Source organism: Musca domestica, unplaced genomic scaffold (assembly GCF_030504385.1).
Source record: "Musca domestica strain aabys unplaced genomic scaffold, Musca_domestica.polishedcontigs.V.1.1 1, whole genome shotgun sequence".
Taxonomy (NCBI): domain Eukaryota; kingdom Metazoa; phylum Arthropoda; class Insecta; order Diptera; family Muscidae; genus Musca; species Musca domestica.
The window spans coordinates 16,371,582-16,396,086 of NW_026712114.1; the positions used below are offsets into that span (position 1 = coordinate 16,371,582).

The 24,505-nt window shown below is 37.7% G+C and overlaps 2 protein-coding genes across 2 annotated transcripts in view; both read right to left on the minus strand.

The window, feature by feature from the left end:
- The window catches only part of LOC101901586 (uncharacterized), a 375,472-nt gene that overhangs the window by 254,891 nt on the left and 96,076 nt on the right, over positions 1-24,505 (minus strand). The gene's annotated exons all lie outside the window — the stretch shown is intronic.
- LOC101901310 (bestrophin-2) overlaps positions 1-24,505 on the minus strand; it is a 34,054-nt gene that overhangs the window by 2,770 nt on the left and 6,779 nt on the right. The window contains 5 exon segments of the mRNA XM_011294364.3: positions 2,585-2,644; positions 2,853-3,468; positions 7,473-7,799; positions 7,859-8,615; positions 8,686-8,796. Of these exon segments, the coding sequence (XP_011292666.2) occupies positions 2,585-2,644; positions 2,853-3,468; positions 7,473-7,799; positions 7,859-8,615; positions 8,686-8,796 (1,871 nt within the window).

Consider the following 24,505-nt stretch of genomic DNA (forward strand, 5'->3'; position numbering starts at 1 on the left):
CAGAATTTTTAAGGGATTTTATTGTTTTTGAGAATTGCCAATTTCGTTCCAAACGGTGGAGGATATTTCAAGTTCGCCCCGGCCGAATATATGGTATTTTTATGATTTTTTACGATGAATACATTCGGTATATTGATAATTTTAGCCACATTTGAAACTCATAATAAATTCAACCCTTGAAGCAGAATTATTGTCTATATAGGTTCACGTCGTAGTATAGTGTCCATATAACCGTACAAACCACTTTAGTTAATATTGAAGAGTTTCACTGCATTCTCCAAAAGATTTCACTGAAATTTTGCAGTTTAAAACTACTATAAAATCCTGATAAATTCGACCCGGCCGAACTTGGTTATACTCTCAGCCATAGGGCTATAGAGGGTATATATCATTTGATACGGCCAAAACGTCCGTTCGTCCGTCTGTCTGCTGGCTGGTGCGCACGATAACTCTCGAAGGGAGTATGCGATTTGGTCCAAACTTGGTACATTGTAATATTAATATCAAACTTAGATCGAGTTCAAAGATGGAAAATATCGGTCCACTCCTTCTGACACCGCACACAAAAAAGCACAAAATTACGAAAAAAAATATTTTACTGCACAGAAAGAGATAATTCGATTTGGCTCCAACTTTGCAAACCCTAATATTTGTATTAGTGCTAAGTCAGATGCGAAAATGGACAACTACGGTCCACTCAATCAAGTACCTCCTTCACAATGTTTCAAAATGTAGAATAATTATAACTCTTATAAAATGAGATGTAAAGTTCCGATTGTCTTCAAATTACACACATCACCAAGGTCTGATATGAAGATGGAATATATCGGTCCACTCCTTCAGTTACCTCTCCCACAAAGGTTCAACATTTTGAATATCCATGAAGCTCATAAAACCCGAAATTAACATCCGATTCTTTTCAGACTTGACAAATCATAATTTTTTATATTAACACAAAATCTGTTCTAAAGATGGTAGAGATAGGACCATTCCTTCTCGTATCTACCACACAAAGGATCAACGTTTTGAACAACCAAAACGATCATAAAATCCGAAATAAATATCCGGTTCTCTTCATGTTTCACACATTCCATTATTTCTACTACCACAAAATGGTATGTCGATCCTCTCCTTCTGGTACCTCTCCCACAAAAGGTCAACATTTTGAAGACCCGAAGACCGAAATTTACACCCGATTTCATTCAGACTTGGTACATATTTCCATCAATACAAGATCTGTTATAGAAATAGTAGATCGGACCTTTTCTTCTAGTAATTTTGCCCATACCAATATTTTTATCTGTATTAGATGACGTATGAAAATGGAAAAGTCGATCGTCCTTGACATTTATATATAAATACTGTCACGACGTACCAAGTTTGAAATGTATCGATCACTCTCTCCACCCAATATGAGATTCTGTAATTTTTTTCGTTTTCATAAAAATATTGAAATTTTGTGGGGGAGAATATGTTCAAAAGTATTTTAGGATGTGCGAAGTTTGAAGAAAAAACAATTATTTCTCGTTTTACGGAGTTAGTATCTTTTAAAATATAGACCTCTTTTGGTGAAGATGCAAGGAGTGGTGGATCAATGTTGTTAATTTTCGTATCTTCCATAAGTCTTACCTAAACGTGCCGGAATTGAACAATTTCGGATACACCCTTCACATAAACAAATTTTAAATTTAATTGGGGAATTACCGGAAGGAGTAGGTCAATATAAAGGATATCTGAATTCGATGTAATTTTGATAAAAATATTACGATGTTTGTCTTTGTCAAATCATATATACCCTCCGTAGCCATAATGTAGAGAATATTGTATCCCTACTCAATTTATATTCTTGTAATCCAGTAGTCGCAGTGTTATTGAAAGCTAAGCCAAGTCTGTGAAGCTTTTAGCATTTGTACATTAGTAGCTCCGGTGAGTTTCGTGTCTTCAGACATGCCGTACAGTACATTAGTGTAGGATTTACATATACGTTTGTTTTTGCAAGAGAAAGTTTCAATACAAAATTCAAGGGTTAGGAAGAGAACTTGTGTACATCTAGATTACATTAAAAAATTGTAAGATGATCTTGGTTATATCTAAGTGTACAACAACGAAACAACATGCCAACAACACAACAATAACAACATAACCAATATACGCCAAACTATCGGGAACAAAACAATACAACAAAATTTAAATATTAAATGGATATAAGAAACAAAGTTTACTTATTAAAAAATAGCACTAATGCATCTTAAAATAAATATTATATTTAATTGAGTTTCGATCTGTATGCAACAAATTTATTACTAAAATAATAACAAAAAATCTGGAATAAATATAATATTTTTTTTTCGAGAAGTATTTGAAATTATTCCAATATATCTTTATTACAATCTATTTAAAAAAAAAAAAAAAAAATAATAAATAAATCTATTTAAAAAAATAATATAATTTTGAAAATTAGTTTTTAAATTTTTTTTGTTTCTTATATCCATTTTCTACTTGTTTTTCTAATTAAATACATTTAACGAAACGTTTTTCTAGTTTAGTTTTTTTGTGTGGATGTTGTTAGAGAACTCAACGTTACCGGTTGATAAAAACCACCTGAACTGGGGCGTGGTGATTTCATGACGTCCTAATAATTGTGCTTTAAGAAATATTAATTTGTGATCGGTCATCATCATCATCATCATCGACATAATAATGGAATGAAATGATTGTAAATGAAAAAACACAACAAAAGAATGACCAAACATTGCCAAAAAAAAAATGATTGCTTGAATGAATTCATGATATGACCCCTAAAATAATCCCATGGCAATGTTTAGCTATCCTTGTTTCGCTATACAACTTACCTGTTTCCCGACTACCCCGTTCACGTTGGTCCCGATTCACTTGATCGAACAACGATTTAGTACTCTCACCCACCGGTGAACTTGGCACTGTACGAGCCATACTGGGACTCTCTGCAGCCGGGGCAGAGGTACTCAACAAAGCTTCCACACCACCCGGTGGAAAGAGATGTGGCTCGCCCGACGATTGTGTGCGCATATAGATTTTATTATTACTAGGAATATCCATGGGTTCCGTTTGATTCGGTTGACCTTGATAGAAGATATCTCGTACATTTGGACGATTATGATCCTGGCCACGATGTGATGTTATTGTTGTCTGTTCATCGACTTCTTCGATAACTTGATCGGTAATACGCATACTACCAATGGGTTTCGTGTTTGCCGCCGGCGCTAAACTAGCTGCACTGGCACTGCCAGGGAATTTATATTTTTGTGTTTCATCATTTGGTGTAATCGATCCTGGGCGGCTGTCATCACGACTCAGGAACCGCTTAAGAGCCGAAGCAACAGTGTTGACTCGTGACAGCGTGCCACTAAGACTAACCAAACTGGGTGACGAACCAGGCCGAGTTTTGCCATTGCCAGCGGTAAAATGTATGCCACTGGCATCATCAGCCTAAATGATGTATTGAGGAGGAGGAGATAAAGGTGATTTATTAGAATAGCTTTTAGAAATATTTGTTTTTCAAAGAAACTTAGTTAGGTTTTATTAGCTTTTCGTAGAGGCAGAAGAAAACTATTACCAAATAGATATTTGGGGTGTAAAAATTGTGAAAAACAAGGTGTGATATTAGTTTGTGATTGACGCCCTTTGTGAGAAAATTACAAAAAAAGTAAATATAAATGAGAAATTTGAAATTCTGTTGTGAAAAAATATAAATTACCTACTTAAGTTTTGCTTAATAGATGGATTAAGTTTAACAGTGCTTTTATCGATGATAAACCCTATGGAGGACTACTAATAAATGGTCTACTATACAATACCCTTAGAAGAAATTGAAAAGATATTCTTTCTGTAGAAGGCCTTGAAAGACTTTTATTTATAGTAGACCTTCAAAGGCCTTTACTTTACTGAGCCCTTAAATACATAAAAGACTTGCGGAAGATCCTTTATTTTATTCATACAAAAGGTATGGAAAATGTAGGAGATAAGGGATACCATTGACTAAATCTAGTCCTCGTCTCGGCTCCTTTCCAATTAATATGTACTTGACCATCACTTGTGTTGTCGAAATATTGACCCACAAGGGTGATTGAATGTTTTACAATCGGCTTTACAATTGCAGTTGTTGGACTCTTTTTCACCACTAATAATCAGTGGTGTTGCCAGTGGACCTCTAACGACCATCACCTCGAGGAAGCAAAATACAACATGTCTGGCCAAAACTATAAAGTCTGTTAGAAATTCTCTTTTAAAAATGCAGTTTTTTCCACCAGGGTGCCTTTTTACAGATAAATTTTCAACGCAAAGAAGTCGCAAGGTTAACGATCTACATACTATTTCGGAAGGCTTGCTTTTCCAACAAAAAGAGTGATATGCCTCGGGAAACTGTTTCGTTGAATTTGAATTAAAATACTTGCATCCGTATTAGCTAAGTGATTAGTTGATAGCTGCCTGACATTTGCTGGTCAACTGTTGAGTATCTGCAGCCCATTTTCCTTACGATACTATTTTAGAGGATAAACTACTTTGATTCGATCACATTCGATTATGCAATTAAAATTAAAGGCTTAGAAGCTTTCGGGCTATCCATGTTAATGTTCGTGTCCACTGCTAAAACTTATGATCAGCAAGTGGGTTAAGAGTTCATTGACGATTGGTTTGAAGAAAAAAATTTAAATCTATGCATCCTGTTAAAGTGCACTACTCGGGGAAGCAGGTCCAAGGACGTCTGTGATATTCAAAACAACGTCGGCGCTCCTGAATAGCGATGACAGATTCCCGAAGTCTTTTCCTCTATTTTTGGTCGTAAATTGTAAGAAATCCGTCATTTGTTAGGTCATTTTTGCGTATTGCATTTCAAATGACATCTTACGGAAATTCGCTTTCATATTCAGGCCCCTAGACGGCAACAATCATCTTAGGCTCGGAAAACAAAAGAGTTATTGTTGATAACTTCTCCATCCTCAACATGTGACTTTTTGGGGAGGTTTATGGTCTGGCGAGGGTCATATGGCCTTATTTTTTCGAAAATATGTTTAGATCGACGGTTACTGTAAATGGATCACACCGTAGAGATATCATGTTTTATGGTCGCATCTGGACAATGTTTACTTTTAAGACTTGTAAACGCCAGACTTTCTCTTTCCCGAAAATAGTCCAAATCTTAATCACTGATGGTACCTGTGCACGTTGGCTTAGCTTTTGTGGGAAAGCTCGACAAGAATATTTCTATAAACCCAATTTTGTTTTTTATACCCTACACCACATAGTGGTAAGGCATGTCGTATTTATTATCCGATTGAGACTAAATTTTTCAGACAATATTTGTTGGGCCCAAGGACAAACCCAAGTGAAATTGGCGATAATCGGATCAGATTTAGATATAGCTCCTATATATCTTTAACCGATTAAGGGTTAATTGTGCACCAAATGGCTAATATGACCTGTATTATGGTACATCCAACCGAATTCAGTCTACAAGCAAGTAAATAAAATTTGGAGAAAATCGGTTCAGATACAGCTATAGCTCCCATATATATGTTTCATCGAATTTGGGGTTTTAAGTCCCTCACATGAACTCCTGAAAAATAATATTTGGTACCGGACATCAGATATTCCTCGAAAATACCTCTGTCAAATTTTTTCGAGGTCGGTTCAGATTAGTATATAGCTCCCATATATATTTTTATCCGATATCAGGTTTATTGTGCACCAAATGACTAATATCAGCCCAAATGGACTGAACTTTGGCAATTACGACTGAATTCATCCTATAGGACCACTATAGGATGAATATAGCTATAGCTCCCATATTTATGTTTAATCTGATTTGGGGTTTAAAGTACCTCACAAGCGTAATATATATTCCACAACAATGATCTTTGGTACTAGATATCCCATATACATCTTCAACCGATTTCGGGTTAATCCTGCACCAAATGACCAATATCAGTCCAAAAGTCCTGAATTTTGGTACATCCGACCGAAATCAGTCTAGAAACAAGTACATCAAATTTGGAGTGAAATGGAGTGAATTTCGTGACGTACGTTTCCATTTTGTGCAACTCGCCTCCGATATATATTTCTCCAAGTGTTCTGATCCAAAGTCGGCTCTGAATATATGTTTTGCTATCTAGTTTTCAACAGATGATAAGATTGATTTTAAATTAATTTATTCGAAACCCACTAAATCTGTCATTCCTTACATACTTTTTGGGTTTGAATGACCGTGCTACCGCAAAAACGAGTTATGTTTTTGATATTTAATTATTATTAACATAAGCAGCTTGGCATCATGGCTAGACATATTAATGTCAAATTATAAAGGGAATTCGAGTGCGGCTGAATTCGAGTGCGGCTCTGACATATCTTTATGATATGTAACAAAATATGCCATGCGAATACTTCAGGCTGTTTATGTACTCTCACCTTTATTAAAATCTAGAGTTAGAAGTTGCAGAAGCGTAAATAGTCTAGGGCTTATAAATAGTCTTTTATAGTACAAGTAGAACTTTTAATTTAATTTAATAAAATTACATTTACTGTTGATTAGTTAATGATAATGTATTTTGAATCGGAAATGAGTAATGATTTTTTGTTAAATTTTATACAAATGAACAATGAATGGGAATTTTAGTTACAAACCAAATTGAATTTTCTTCTGCCTTACGAAGTAATAATCCAAAACCGTGTTCAAAAAATATAAGCAATAGATTATCCATTTTTTACCATTTTCAGTTCATTTCCAAAAGGTAATGAAAATATCAATAATTTTAATTTCAAATCGATTTTCTAGAATCACTGAAAATGGCAAAAATTGGGGGGTTTAAAAATAATAAATACAAAAGGTTATAAACGTGCTGTGCAGTAGTAACAATAATGTGCGTAGTGTGGGCGTAGGTTTTCTTAGGTGCAAAAGTGAGGTTAGATACATCGTGCCTGTGAATGGGAACTAAAAAAAGAGGGAAGAAGTGGGGGGGGGGGGAATTAAAGCGTGCAAACCATTAAAGCATTGTTCGGGAGCTTAAATAGAGGTAATAATTAGAATCAAATGTTAGTTAATTTTCCAATAATTAGGGGCAGTTTTGGAGACCCCAAAGTACCCAATTTCGGTTTTGGAAATCCCATATACTCTTTTTTAAATGTTAGTAAACAGGAAAAAGTTGAGAGTTTTTGTACCCACCAGCCAATTCTCTTGAAATAATTTTTTTTTACAAAATTTGTATGCATGGGAATATTTTTGTTGGGGGTTATTGAGGTGTACAAATACCAGTTAGATGGGAGAGTATGCTTGTTTTTTTTCGATTTTTTTGTTTGGGGTGGAAGGAGGGTACAAAAAAGAGAGAACTTTTTTTTTGGAAAGCACATATATATCTTGAATATGTTCTAATTTGTATTGGCCAATTCCAATTGTGTGTCTTTGAAATTTCCATGGACATTGCCAATTTGATTCTAACCTCCTCATCTTGATTGGGGAATTTATAGTGAACTGCCTGCACAGTTGTTGGGGAACCGGGATTTGATTCTGTTTGATTACCAACCATGTCATCAATGCGCACACTGGACATAACGGTGGGCATTGCAGCGGTTTTGGAGACCTCAATTTTGGCCGTTGAGGGTTCGGGATGTTCTTCACGGAAACGTTCCGAGGCAATGGTGTAGGGTAGTTCATTGGGAAAGACTTCGTCCCAGTATTGATCCTTCAACAGCTCAGGATGTTCGTGATGCATTTCGTCCACAATCAGGTAGGATACTTGCAGATTGCGATCCACCATCCAATTGACCTGACAATAGAAGAGTTGCATTACAAAACAATAATTAAAAATATCTTGACGGCACTCACCTCAAAATCATCATCATCCTCCCCAAAGGGATTTATCAACGACTCCGCCACTTTCAGCCATCCCATGTAGAAGAAAAATTGCAGCGTCGTAAAGACCGGAAAATACAAATCAACCTTATTCAAATAATTACTATTGGCCACAACCTTATTCTCAGTCCACTGCTGGCCCATGACCGAGCACAAAAAGAACGAATACACTGCCAATGTTACCACCTGGGTATAGACCAAAGGCACACTTATTGTGTCGTACGATATTAACAGGCCACACTGTCCCCGGAATTTATTCAGCTCATCGATTATCGTTTTCACCGCAAAATCGTCACGTATGCGGCCCTCTTTGCGTGCCCGTGTCACGATACTGGCAGCCCATACGATTGGTAACCAATGCTTTGAATGACGGGGAAAGCTCTTATTCATACTCTCAATAATGTTCTTTTCGTTCTCGTTCAACAGGCCAGCCTCCACAAAGTTCGACAAGTTGGGAAAACGTTTCTTCACACGTGGCGATATGTTCGTCATAACCATTGTCAGACAGAGACACACATAACGCATAATGGTACGACGCACCATACGACCACGTTCATCCTGTCCATGTATATTTGAACTGACAAAGACCGCGATGGGATCGGGCCAGGGTATGCTGGTGTATTGATTCCACCAACGTGTCATCACAATTGACACATAGAAGCCCAATACAAAGGACAGGGGTATGAGATCACTGTAATTGTAGCAATACTGTGCAATCGCCTCGAACATTCTGGAGAGAAGGAAGAAATATGAAAATTTAGCAAAAAATAATATTCTCTGAGAGAACCTTTTGTACTCACACTTTCTGTTCGGCATTCAGGACGAATCGATATATTATATTTAATAAATAGTAGAGGAAAAGAAAGGCCACCAAGTCCAGCCATACTAGTTTATAAATACTGCCTCGCCACCTGGAACAAAAAGAAAAATAATATGAAAATTTATTGAAAGAAGTTTTTTTTTGAAAAATTTCGAATTAAATTTCAAATGCCTACAGCAGAGGCTATAAAGAACTCCAAGTCAAGAGTGGAGGTCACTGAGGGCAGCTACTCTCCAGTAGAGACCGCTTAGAGCCGATACTCTACTGTTAAGGCCGCTAAAGCCTGCTACTCTTTCGTAAATGTCGCTAAGGTCAGTTGCTTGACAGTACAGTCGGCAAGGCGAAGCTATTCTTCAGCATTGGCCTCTCGAGTCAGCTACTCTACGGCCTCTGGACCCAGCTACTTTGCATTAGCGGCTTCTAGGTTCAGCTTATCTGCATTAGCGAACTCTAGAGTCAGCTGCTCTGCAACAGAGTCCTTTAGAGCAAGTTTCTCTACAATAGAGACCTCTAAAGTCAGCTACTCTGCATTAGCAACCTCCAGAGTCAGCTACTCTACAATAGCGTCCTTTAGAGCCAGCTACTTTAGAGCCTGCTTCTTCACAATAGCGGTCTCTAGAGTCAGCTGCTCCACAGAAGCCAACTATTCTACAGTAACGGCCTCTAGGGTCAGATATTCTACAATAACGGCCTTTAGATTCAGATACTCAACATTAGCAGCCTTTAGAACCAGCTGCTCTACAGTAGCGTCCTCTAGAGCCAGCTACTCCACAAAGGAGGCCGCAGAGGTAAACTATTCTACAGCAGTGGCCTCTGTGGCCAGCTACTCCACAGTAGGGGCTTTTAAAGGCTGATACTCTACAATAGCGGCCTCTAGAGCTAGCTACTCTACAATAGCAGCGGCTTAGAGCTTCTGCTGCTACCCCACAGTTAAGGCCGCTATTGCATGCTACTGTTTCGTAGAAGCCGTTAAGGCCAGCTGCTTTGCAGTGGATTGGGCAGGGGGAAGCTATTCTTCAGCAACTGCTTTACAGTAGCGGTCTATAAAGTCAGTTATTCTACCATAGCGGCCTCTAGAGATAGCTACTCTGCATTAGCGGTCTCCAGAGTCAGTTACTCTACAATAGGAGCCTCGAAAGTCAGCTACTCTCCACTAGGGGCCTCTTAGAGCTGCAACCCTACTGTAAAGGCCGCTATTGAATGCTACTATTTCGTAAAATCCGCTATGGCCCGCTGCTTTACAGTAGAAGCGACAAGGGGAAGCTATTCTTCAGTGGCGGCTGCTAAGCAAAGATGTTCTACAGTGGCGGCCTCTAGAGCCAGCTGCTCCATAGTAGCGGTCTCTAGAGCTAGCTGCTTTACATAACAGACCTCTAAGGCCAGCTATTTTTTATTAGTGACCTCGAGAGCCAGCCACTTTCAAGTTCTGGCCTCTAGAGTAAGTTACTCTACAACATCGGCTTCTCGAGTTACTCTGTATTAGCGGCCTCGAGAGTCAACTACTCCACAACCAGCTACTCTGGATTAGCAGCCTCTAGAGTCAGCTACTATACAAGAGGCCTTTAAGGTCTGCTACTCTACAATAGCGGCCTTTAGAGTCGGCTACTTTACAAAAGCGACCTCTAGAGCCAGTGGTCTCTATGACCAGCTACTCTACAGTAGATGCCTTTAAGCCCTGTTACTCTACAAGAGCGGCCTCTAGAGCCAGCTACTTTACATTAGCAGCCCATAGAGCAATCTACTCTAAAATAGCGGCCTTTAAGGCCAGCTACTCTAAAATAGCGGCCTCTAGAGCCAGCTAGTCTTCCTTAGCCGCCTCTAGGGCAATCTTCTCTACAATAGCGATCTCTAGAGCAATCTACTCTACAATAGCGGCTTCTAGACTCAACTACTCTGCATTAGCGGGATCTAAGGCCAGCTACTCTATATACGCAGCCTCTACAGTAGATGTCTCCAAGACCTGATACTCTAAAATAGCGCCTCAAGAGCAAGCTACTTTAGACTTGGGAAATCTAGGGCCAACTACTCTAAAGAAGCGACCACTAGAGCCAAAAACTCTACAGCCGTGGCCTTTGAGGCCAGCTACTCTATAGTAGAGGTCGCTATGGATAACTGCTCTACAGTAGCGGCTTCTATGGCCAACTAGTCTATAGTAGTGGCATCTAGGGTCAGATATTCTACAGTAGCGACCTCTAAGGCCTGTTAGTGTGCTGAAGTCGCATCTGCAGCTAGCTACTTCCTACAGTAGCGGCTTCTAGGGTCAGCTAGTCTACAGTTGTGACATTTAGGGCCAGGTATTCAACAGTAGCGACCTCTATGGTCTGTTAGTGTGCTGTAGTGGCCTCTGCAGCTAGCTACTTCCTACAGTAGCGGTTTCTAGGGCCAGCTAGTCTACAGTTGTGACATCTTGGGTCAGGTATTTTACAGTAGCGACCTCTACGGCCTGTTAGTGTGCTGTAGCGGCCGCTAAGAATAGATACTTAATAGGGGGAGCAGATCTACTGTTGAAGAAATTGAGACCAGCATCCATGTAATATTGGACTTTTGGCCCTGCTTTTCTATAAAAATGAAATCCGAGGCCAGCATCTGTCAGATGGTGTTCTCAGTAGTGGTTTCAACCCACCAAAAGCTGCTTCCCTTCAATTTTCATGATTTACTTTATCTAACTGACAATATTTTTGTTCTCACATGCAAATTATTTTCATCCGACTTCTGTACACTTTTGAATTATTACATGTTGAATTTTGTTTATTATACACATTTCAGAACTTTGTAATTTTACAGCTCGCAATTTCATTTGCAAATTTGTCATATTAATGATAGCAACTTTTGGAGATGACAAAGTGGCACATGTATGAATAGCTTCATGATGATGATGAAGGTGGTGACGAAATCAACATCAAAAAGTGCTATTATTAAATAGAATTACTATCTCCACTTGCGTGTGTTTTTTCCCTGTCTGTGTGATGGGTTGTCTCAAGGGTATTTTTTTCAGAACTGTAAACAGTCACTTTGGCATTGAAAGTTTTTCGTTGCTATTATCATAACTACAATGTATGAACTTGAAATTGAGGGATATGGAGGAAGATTTTTTCTTTTTGTAAGAAATAACAATTGTATGAGATTCTAGAAGAAAACAAAACAGTTAAAAGGAGAGCATTGGGTTATTTTATGAAATAACTTTTGTCTCTTCCCCTTATCACCAAACATACATCCAAGTATTTCACAATTGGCAAATTTCTGTTTCCTCTACAAAATGATTAACCCTATATCCAATTAAAATACATAAATCTACGCGTTTTTTATACGGTGTCAGGTGATGTCATTAACACGAAATATATATGTATATATATTTAATTTGTATTGTTGCGGTTGTTATTTGTAAGCCGCATTTATGTAGCCCGATGATCTGATCACTTTATCAAAGGTTCTAATTGCGGCAAATATTTAACGTTTTCATACAATGTACGGATGTGTTAATTTTTTTAAAAATAGAATTATGTATGTAAATTGCAATGATTATATATGTACACACACATAATATATGTACATACATCATGTTTGAAAGTAATGACCGCCCTAACAAACACGAGGTGATTTCAATTAGCTACTGTATTTGGGTTATTCAATTTACAATACATTTTTTTTTAAATAAATAAATCATGTGAGTGAAAATAAATTCCAAAATATTTTTCAGAATTTTGATTTTGAGCACAACTTTTTTTCTGAAAAAAATTAAGTATTTAAAATTTGAATGCTGTATGAGCAAATAGCCCAATAAAAGGTAATGCAAACAGACTACCAAACTGCATTACCAGTAGAACTCTTTGTTTTACCCCCAGCCATATGTCTAGAGAGGGTATTTTTTATTTGATACGGCCAAAAGTGCCTCATGGAAATAACGGTTTTAGACCCTAGGTCTCTTTGGACCAAATCAGTTTCAGAACATTTGGAGTCGATCTAGCGTTGACCGTCCGTCTGTCGGTCTGGCTGGCTGCAGCGCACGATAACTCTCGGAGGGAGTATCCGATTTGGTCCAAACTGTGTATCTCGTAATATTTTTATCAAACTTAGATCGAGTTCGGAAATGGGCAATATCCGTCCACTACATCTGGTACCTCCCTCACAAAAGTTCGAAATATTCAAAAATTTATTTAAAGAGAAAGGATAATCCGATTTTGCTCCAACTTTTCAAATACGAATATTTGCGTCAGTGCTAGGTCACGTGTGAAAATGGACAATATCGGTCCACTCCATCAAGTACCTCCCCCACAAAGGTTCAAACTTTTGAATAATTACACTCTTATAAAATGTGATTTAAGAGTCCGATTATCTTCAAACATCCCAATATTTCTATAACACCAAGATCCGTTGCTAAGATGGAGTATATCGGTCCACTCCTTCTGGTACATCTCCCACAAATGGTCGAAATTTAATAAAAATAATAATATTTTCTGCACAGAAAGAGAAACAATGATCCGCTTTGCAAATGCTAATATTTGCGTTAGTTCAAGGTTAGGTGTAAAAATGGATAATATCGGTCCACTGCATCAAGTGTCTCCCCCACAAAGGGCCAACATTTTGAATAATTACAACTTTTATAAAATGTGATGTATGAGACCGATTTTCTTCAAAGTAACCATGTCATAATATTTTTATTAACCCAAGGTTAGGTGTGAAGATGGAATATATCGGTCCACTCCTTCTGGTACCTCCCCCACAAAAGGTCAAAATTTTGAATATCCATGAAGCTCATAAAACACGAAATTACCATTCGATTCCATTCAGACTTGGCGCATGTTTCTATCAACACAAGATCTGTTATAAAGATGGTAGAGATCGGACCATTTCTTCTGGTACCTCCTCCACAAAGGGCCAATGTTTTGAATAACGAAAGCGATTATAAAGTCTGAATTAAACATCCGGCTTTCTTCACGTTTCACACATCACATTATTTATACTAACACAAGACCTGCGGTCCACTTCTCCTGGTACCTCCCCCACAGATGGTCAAATTTTGAATATCCATGAAGTTCATAACTCGCGGTGCCTCTTTGGTCAGCTACTCTACAGAAGGGGCTGCAAGGGCCAGCTACTCTATAGAAGAGCCCAAATTAATGAAATGCATTTAACAGACCTGACGATTGTATGTACCTCACGTTTTATAGGGATTTGGCTGACTTGTATAGATTAAATGAGCACGGAAATATTCTGGAATAGATTTTTGAGATCATGTGTATCATGTCTGTTGCTTTTCTCCGCGGTTTCTCGCTAATTATTTGGCAATTTCGGAATAACATATTTCTGTAACGTTTCTAGTGCATTTTTGGCATGTAGTGGGTCATATCTTACCAGATAGAATAATTAATAGGCCATATGCATTTTGTCTAATCTTTATAGGTTTGTGTCTTTGTCTATAGTTAGCAACTCGATAGTAGGGGTCTATATTTCCAGTTAATTTCCCCACATAGGCTCAAATTCACTCATAAAACGCGAAATTAACATCCGATTCCATCAACACAAGATCTGTTTTAAAGATGATACAGCTCCGGCCATTCCTTCTGGTACCTCCCTCACAAGGTCAACATTTTGTTAAACAAAACGCTCAAAGAAAGCGAAGTAGGCTTACAACTCTCTTCAAATTTCACACATACAAACATTTTTGCCAAAACAAGGACTGTTGTGAAAAAGATATATATCTGAGAACCCATTTTGGTACCTCACCCACAAAAGGGTCACAATTTTCAATACTTGTATCTGTCATAACTTGCAAAACAAGTCAGCGATTCTTTACTATTTGCTATATCCAAATATTTCTCTTAACCAGAAACCGGAGATGAATATGGAATTTATGATTTCGCGTAAAATTGGATATAAATGTTCGATTTTCTTGTAATTTTGCCAATACCAATATTTTTATTTTTTTAGATAAATTATGAAAATGGAAAACTTCGGTCGACTATGTGTGGTACCATACGCACATTTCATATCACATATCTTATACAAAGTTAAGGAAGTTACCAATATAGTCCAAACCTAGTGCGTCGCAATATTTATGTCATATTTATTAGGTACGATACGAAATGAAAAAATATTGGTCCATTCCTTCGGAATCTGCTCCATAGAGGGTCAGCAATTTGAATAATCATAACAGTAATCAAAATATATTGAAATAATCGAACACTGACTGAGGCTAAATCGACTGATACTTCTTACCTTCTTTGTGACTTATTTTATTCAAATATATAACCTGTTTCATTGATGTAACGAGAGATTTCATTCATGAACATTTTTAACTGAATTTGTTATCCATTCAATAAATCTGTGTTGAAAACCTGTGTCAAAACAATATCCTCTTAGATCAATATTTGTATAAGATTAATTAATTTTATTGCATTTAGGTTCCGTCAAAATGCTTTCGACATAACTCTGACACTGCACCCATTTATAGGCCAAACATGGGCATATGACGTTTTCAAAACTCTTATCTATCGGGCACTTTAAAGTACGAATTTTCCCACCAAGGTTATCAATTTAATTAATTTTTTTATTACATCATAAACAACACCCTGTCTTTAGAAAAGAAACATAAATAATAGAAACAAAAAGACACCGAAATATGGGAAGGAAATAATTTTACCCATATACCTGTGTAGGTAACTTGTACGTTTGGCAGAAATCAATATTGGTTTGACAATTTCAAGTGGCAATTTATTTTTAATTGGGGTATCATTATCAGCGTCCCTCCGCCTCTATCTTCTCCCGCCGCGGGGTTACCAATGAAATTTGTTGAAAATTGCAGACGATAAGCGACAGTCAGATATAGATTTTCAAGTCAGTCAATTAACATCGAGTCAAGTATATGCTGACAATATCAGAAGACTTCTCTTTCCCCAACACCCTCGCCCTTACTCCTTCGCATACACAATCAGACCACCATCATCCACACTTGGTCATTATGTCGTATGATAATAAACCTTTATTTCTTTTTTGCCATGTCTAATCTTAACCATTTCGAATTTATTGTTGTTGAAAAAAAAAAAAAAAAATCTAGAAAAATATGAAGAAAGAGAATAAAGATATGCCATTGACAAAAAGAGATGGAATTCTTTGAGCATATGTTTGTTTGTTTTGTATATCAGAGATGGGAAGGCCAATGTGTCAATAACTATTTTCCATAAAGAAGCACTTTTAAAAGCCGGCCGGTCTTAGCGGCAGCCTGAATACATAAATGTATCATATAAGCCAATTTTATTAAAATGTCGACTATTTTTGTAGAAAATATAAAAAAAACAAGGAAAATTCCGATAAAACTCTAAACTTTTCTCAAATCTACAGAAGTGGCAACTGGTGGTCAGATGTTTCACAGTTATGGCCTCTAGTAGTTACGTTATCTACAGTAGTGCTCATAAGTGACCTCTAGTAGTAGAGACTCTACAATCGTGGATTTGAGACCAGCTGCTCTACAGTATTGACCTAAAATGCTCAGTTAATCTATAATAAAGGTATCTAGTGGTCAGCTACATTAAAACAAGTGATCTCACATAACTAGCTACTCTAAATCAGTGAGCTGGCCACAGTAACAGTGACTTATATTGGTCAGCAGATCTATAATTGTGGTGCCTAGTGGTCAGATATTATAAGAAAAATTTTCGTATGATGTGAATTCTATGGTCAGCTACTCGACAATAGAGGCCACTAAGGACATATATTCAATAGGTGGCCTTTATGATCAGCTAATCGACAGTCTCTATGGAAAGCTAACCTGTGGGCACCTTTTTGAGTGTAGTGACCTCTATGGTCTGTTACAGTAGAGGCAACTGCTGACTTCCACTGCGTGCTACTCGACACTAGTTGCCTCTAATGTCCGTTATTCTATTCTATTGCATAGAAGTGGCCTCTATGGTCAGCTATTCTACAGCAATGGTATCCATAGCCATCTCCTCGACAGTAGTAGCCTCTATTGCTAACTAATTTAGAGTTGTGGCCACTCTGCTCGACAGTAGTGGCCTCTACGGCTAGCTTGTCAAGAGTAGTGGCCTTAATGGCTATCCAGTCGGCCAGCTAATCGACAGCAGTGGCCTCTATGGTAAGCTTTTTGACAGGCCTTTATGGTCAGCTACTCCACCATAGAGGTCTGTTTGGTTTGTACTCGACAGTAGATGCATCTATGGCAAGCTATTTCACAGTAGTGGCCTCTACCGCCAGCTAATTGACAGTAGAGCCCATTACGACGAGCTACTCGATATTAGTGGCCTCTATGGCAGATATTCGACAGTAATGGTTTCTTTGGTCAGCTACTCGACAGTAGTGGCCTCTATGGCCAGCTACTCGACAGTGGTGGCCTCTATGACCAACTACTTGACAGTAGAAGTTATTGAAAGTATTTATTCTACAGTAGCTATTAATCTATGGCCAGCTAGAAGTGACCTCTATGGTCAGCTATATTAGTGGTCTCTACCGCCAGATACTCGACAGTGGTGGCCTTTAGGGCCAGCAAGTTTACAGTGGTGGACTCTAGGACAGCTGCTCGACCTCTAGGGCAGATATTCGACAGTAGTGGCATCTATGGCCAGCTACTCGACAGTAGAAGTTATTGATAGTATTTACTCTACAGTAGGTATTAATCTATGGCCAGTTAATCGGCAGAAGTGGCCTCTATGGTAAGCTATATTAGTGGCCTCTACCGCCAGATACTCGACAGTGGTGGGCTTTAGGGCCTGCTAGTTTACAGTAGTGGACTCTAGGACAGCTACTCGACAGTGGTGGCCTCTACAGCTGATATTCGTCAGTAGTGGTCTCTTTGGTCAGCTACTCGATAATAGTGGCCTCTATGGTCAGCTACTTGACAGTATAAGTTATTGATAGTATTTACTCTACAGTAGCTATTAACCTATGGCCAGCTATTCGGCAGAAGTCGCCTCTATGGTCAGCTACTTTACAGTAGTGTAAAGAAACAAAATTATCGTGTTTACTTGCCAAAGAGGTCAGCTAAAATGTGCGCCTTCGGTTGGCCACAAGAACTCAAGCGCCAGCCAAGGTGATGGCCGCCCGTATTAATCGACTGTGGCATCAGAAAAAATGCCGAATATTATCGCGAAAATATTCTGGAGGGTGTACTAAAGCCTTGGGCACGTAAACATTTTGGCCGCAAGCCTTGGACATTCCAACAGGACTCAGCACCATCGCAATCAGCACGCGCACCCAAGAATGGTTACAAAATGATGTTCCTCGCTTCATTTCCAGCGCACAATGGCCACAAAAATCTCCGGAGACCAATCCGTTGGACTATTGTGTGTGGAGTATTTTGGAAAGCAAGGTTGGCACTAAAAAATACCAAAGTGTCGATCACCTCAAGCAAGCGCTTCACGGGGAATGGGTCAAAATACCTCAGAGCAACATTCGGGCAGCGTGTGACGGTTTCATTGGCCGTTTAAAGGTCATAACTCGTGCCAAAAGTGACCAATTCTAAACGTATTCTAAATGTTGATGCTATTTCCGACATTTTTTGCTTTCATTGAACAAAATTTAAAACAAAATGTAAACATTATGGCTTTTGACTTTGTTGCAGTTTTTTTTTTTATCTTACTCTGTATAATTATAGAGGGCCACAGAATGTTTTTAATTTCCAGAAGATCCTAAGGAGCTCTTTAATCTGAAGCTGACGTGTAAAGACGGCCTGAAGAAGCAATTTTATCTATGGACTATCTGCGGAATACCTTCTATACATTAGAGGCCAGTAGAAAATCTTTTATCCACAGTAGGTCTTATTTATAAATCCACTTGAGTACTAAATCCATTCCCGAATTAAAAATTTTCTGAAAAAAAAGTACAATGCTATCGAACTTTCCATCCCTGACACAGAACGTCAATGATGGCAGTGCGGCTGTTGATTTGAGAGGTTGTTAATTTTTCTGGTGATTTTCTGACATTCCAAATGCCTGTCAGAGACTGTCTGGCTGATTAGTAATAACTCAAGCAAATATCAGTTTTATTTGTCACTCTTGATTGCAATTTGATTATAACTTTATGACATAATGTTGTCATAATTGTTGAGATTGTCACGAGTTCTTTTCTGGCAGAAAAAAAAAAAACGAAATTGGGACGTTATCCAGTCGCTGACAATAAATTCCACACTTAATCGAAAACAACTATTGTCCCAAAAAAAAAAAAAACACAACAGTCTCACGCTAATTTCTTTTTTAAATATTTAAATATCTCCCACCCCAAAATATCGCCATTCTTTGTATCCAGACTATTGGGCCACACTGTAGCTCGTTGTTTTGTTTACAGCCCTTGTGACGACACAGCGATGGCAGAAAGTCAAACACCCATTCAGAGTGTCAAATTGATATCATGCGGGAGGAAAATGTTGTCAAAGCAACAGTGAGTTTAATGGTGATTCTGATAAGTGTGTTTGACTGTGATTATGTTATGGCATGTTGGTGAAGGAGGCGGGGTGGGGTACATAAGGGCACGCTGGAAACTAACCCAACAATAAAAGTGGTGAGCTCTACGGTTTTATCACGGAAAATGACTTGGTATTAAAAAAATGTTGAGTAACTTTTTTTACCCTTCACTTTGAAATGCAGAGTATATTAACTTTGTCATGGCGTTTGTAACATCCCGAAATATTCGTCGTAGACCCCATAAAATATAATCAGCATCAAATTCTAAGTCGATCTAGCGATGTTCGTCTGTCTGTCTGTTAAAATCACGATACAGGCCATGTTATTATTGTACGTAGAGCTGAAAAATTTGGCAGAACAATTTGGATTGTGTCTAGGATACTTGGTATTGAAAATCAGATATATCGGTCCACGATTTGGTATAGCCGTCATATAACGTACCTTCTTATATTGAGTATTTTGATGATTTTCGCCACATTTTTTGCACGGATTTGTCAAAAAATTGGTATTTGTTGGTCATAATAGGTTCTAGTTCCGGTGGCGAAACATTGTATATATAGGTCCACGTTTTTGTATAGGTATCATATAACGGTACCTTCCGATACTTGGTATTTTGATGATTTTCGCGAAATTTTTCGATGGATTTGTCTAAAAATTGGTATTTGTAGTTCACAATGGGTTCTAGCTCCGGTGGCAAAACATTGTATATATAGGTTCACATTTTCCTATAGCTCACATATAACGATACCCACCGAAATTCAGTACCTCCAGATATTCAGCATTTTGACTATTTTTGCGACATTTTTCTACGGAGAAGTCCATAAAATTGGTATTTGTAGTTCGCAATGGGTTCTATCTCCGGCGGCGGAACATATTATATATAGGTCCAGGTTTTGCTATAGCCGACATAGAAAGGCACCTTCCAATATTCGGTATTTTGACACATTTTTTTCACGGATTTGTCTAAAAATTGGTATTTGTAGGTCATAATGGGTTCTAGGTCCGGTGGCAAAACATTTTATGTATAGGTCCACGTTTTTGTATAGCCTCAACATAATAGTACCTCCAGATTTTCGGTATTTCGATGATTTTTGCCACATTTTTTCACAGATTCGTCTAAAAATTGGTATTTGTAGGTGATAATAGGTTCTAGCTCCAGTGGCAAAAAATTGTATGGACAGGTCCAGGTACCTCCGGATATTCAGTATTATGATGATTTTACCAGGGATTTGTTTAAAAATTGGAGTTCTAGTTCCGCTGGTATAATGGGTTCTAGCTCCGGTGACATGAAATTGAATATTTAAGTTCACGTTTTCCTGTAGCGCACATATAACGATACCTACCAAAATTCGGTATTTTAATATTCCTATTCACATTTACCCACGAAACAGATTCACATTTAGTATTTAAGAAGACAATCCTTGAAGTATAAAACTGTCTATAGAGGTTTCGATTATGGTGCGGCCCCTTATACAACGGCCTCACCCACTTGATGGTTTTTTGATACACGTTCGAATTCAGACAATTTTATATAAATATGTTTTATTTACCCAAAGGTGGAGGATATTAAAAGTTCGGTCCGGGTCGAACTTAATGTTTTTATACGCTCCACCACAAGGTGGTCAGGGTATTATGTTTATAACGGGCAAAAGGAAACGAGATAGACCCATGGTTTCTTTTGATGATCTGCATAGAATCACATTCTGAGTCAATTTATGCATGTCCGTCCGTCTGTCCATGTATTTTTGCTAACAAAGTACAGGTCGCATTATTACCCCTATTCAGATGAATTTTTGCACAAATCATTTGTTTGGCCCAAGGCCGACCCCTTTCGAAATTGGAGATAATCGGTCAAAATTTAGATATAGCTATAGCTCCCATATATATTGTTCACCCGATTTGCTATTTTTGTTATCTGCAGCCGTAATATGCACTCTGTATCAACAATATTTTAAGGAAATGTATCAAATACAGCTCAGAAATACCTTTGCCAAATTTTATCGAGATTGGGTCAGATTAGGATATAGCTCCCAAATATAATTTCGTCCGATTTGCCTTTTATTGTGCACCAAACGTTTAATAGTAGCCCAAATGTGATGGAATTTGGCACTTATGACCGAATTGCGTCTAGAAGCTAGTATGTCAAATTTGGTGAAGGTCGGTTCAGATATAGCTATAGTTTCCATATATATTGTTCATCCGATTTGTCATATTTGTTCCCCACAGGCGTAATATGCACTCCGAAGCAAGGATATTCGGGGAAGTATATCAAATACAGCTCAGAAATACCTTTGCTAAATTTTATCGAGATCGGTTTAGATTTGGATATAGCTCCCATATATATCTTTATCCGATTTCAAATTAATTGTGCCCCAAATGGGCAATACAAGTCCGAATTTAAAAGATACAAATGCTTTGGCATATTTAGTCCTTTGAACTTAAAATTATAATTATAATCATAGCTTGTACGACTTAATTCTCCCATAAACATTTTTAATTGCTATGTGAAGCTCTACAAAATATGCAAAGAGATGTAGGGTAGGGCCTCGTCCGACTTTAAGACTTTCTTTACTGGTTTTACTTGTTATTTTTTATTTGCTCAAGTAATGTTTTGGAAAATTTTAGTTACAGAAATTTTAAAAATCATCCAAATTTTGAATCGTAGGAGTTATCCAAATGCGAAATATTTGTTTTCTATCCACTAAGAACCTAAAACCTTCGAAATATCAATGACCTAACATTCTAAAATAAACCAGTCCAATAGCGTTTCATCCAATTTAAGCCGCAGACATTCCCTTCCCAGCCTTGCAAAGCTTCCATCACTGGCAGAGCTTATATACAAGGTCGACGGGAGGGTTAGACATAATTTATTCCCACATTCCCCCCCTCCTCTATTTTCCACTACATTGTCTCGATGAAGAAAATTATTTATTTATTGTCCCCGCACACACAATAAGGTTAATAATTTTTTAAAATGGGTGTTGTCCGTTCAGCGAAACTTCATGAATTCCATGTAAATGTGAAACTAATAAATCAATAATTCTTAACGAAGCGAAAAAAAAAATTCAAACAGAATAACTACAATGCGAATAGTTTTAGACACGAATGTTTATTTCGACAAAAACACACAACACACAGTGATCGCTGTTTGTTTTAAAATCACATAAATTTAAATGGAAAAATAAACAGAGTATTAATATGTAATTAATTACACGCTTTAGTTGGTGTTCTTATCTAGAATCTTGTAAAGTAGTGTGTGTTCATGTAATTTTTGAAATTTTGAATTCTAATTTCAAAACACGTAGCATGTAATAAAATGCCCAATTCAGACTTCAGTAAGGATAATTTTAAATTTATCTGGAAAGGGTTAGTTGTGAGAAAAAGTCTGAAAATAACCGGAAAAACATTTCAGACACTTTAAGACATGAAGGGCCATATGTAGGGACAGTACTTCCCGATACCTCTCATTTGAGTGTAGAAATAAATCCGTTTAATTTCTGTACAGTGGGCCTTAGAGCAGGAGTTTTGATTATACCCTTCACCATACATCGAAATAATCATTTTGGACCTAACAAAGTATATAATTATACTGATCGGCGTAAAATTCGAAGACGATGTAGCCCTGTCCGTTGGTCCGTCTGTTGTAATCACGCCAGAGTCAAAACGAATTAAAATTTTTCACAGATCAGTCTTTTGTCTTTTGGCAGGTCAAGTTCGAAGATGGGCTATATATAGTCGTGGACCTATATATAGCCCATCTTCGAACTTCGTATAGCCCCCATATAACGGTAGCCCCGTTATTCGGTATTTTGATAATTTTAGTCATTATTTTAAATGGAATTATCTGAAATGTTACAGAAGGAGTTCCTTCTTAGTTCTTTACCCCTGAAAAAAAAATTGTCTAGATAGGTCCACGATGTCGTATAGCCCCCATATAACGGTTATATGGGGGATATATAATCGTACCTTCCGATATTCCGTATTTTGATAGTTGTAGCCACATTTTCAATGGAATTGTCTGAAAATCCAATGGAAATTTGGAATGAGAAGCACTAATGGTTTGCAATATAGATGTACCAAATTCGAACTTTAAGATTACGAAAAGTTCTACAATGGTACTAAACTCTTAAAATGGTACCTTTTGACAAATATAGAGAAATTTGGCAGAAGTCTACGAACTGTACCAAATTTGGAACAGTTTGCTTTAGGTTGAAAGGATGAAGCTGTGATTTTGAAATTTTCTTTTGGATCCCTGTTGGTATGTTTGTGATCAAGAGGGGGTCTTTGGAAATATGTACTACAAGTGGATGAAAAGTCATAAATAGTACTATATTTACAGTTGAGAGAACGGATAGAGCTAAAAATGTGAAATTTTGGTGTGAGAAGCAAGGTAGGAGTGTAAGTTTGATATATGAAGGTGGTTGTTCAAATGTGTACTAAGTGTACCACCTGTTGGTGGTAGGTTTGTAATAAACGGCGGTTTTTGGATATTTGCACTAAAAACAAGTGTACGAAAAGTACCTAAGAGTAATATTTTAGTACAATTTGGTATTTGGTGAACAGATAGTGCCGAAAATTTGAAATTTGGTCCCTGCTCATATGTGTAGCCTGGACAAATGAAGATGGCTTCGAAAATGTGTACTATAATTGCACAGAAATTACTTAATGGCACTATATTTGATGTAGGATGAAGGGTGAGAGATAAAATTTTTAATTTTGATATTTAGATTACTGATAGTATCTGTATTTGAGATTTGGCAGTGGTTTAGAAATGCGTACTCCATTTGTACGAAAAGTACTAAATTTGGTAATGGGTGAAGAAATAAAGCTTAAATCCGAAATTTGATAGATATCATTGTTGTTGTCTGTGGTTAGGATTTGTGGTGGATATGGGAATACGATTGTTGGAAAAATATTGTACGGTACTATATTTGGCATCGGGATGGAAGGGATGGGGCTGGAATCCTGGAATTTGATATTGAGGTCTCTGTTGGTATCTGCGATTGAGATATGGCGGTGGTTTTGGAAAAATAGCTCGTGAGCTGTACATATCGCAATATTTCCCTTCGGCAAATATTGAAAAATAAGCTCGGCGTAAGGCCATCGAAATTCCAAAAAGGGCAAGAACTTACACCACAACAGAATGAAAATGGACTCAAAAGAGCTAAAGCCGAAAGTGGGGAACTGCCGAATTAGGTTTTCTCCGTTGTGCAGTAGTTTGTAAATAAACAAAATTAACGTGTTTACTTGCCATACAGGTCAACTGAAAATGTGCACCTTTGGTTGGCCACCAAAACTCAAGCGCCGGCAATGGTTATGGCGTGCGCCGCCATAACAGCCGATGGTCACTCTCCGCTCGTACTAATCGACCGTGGCATTAGAATAAATGCC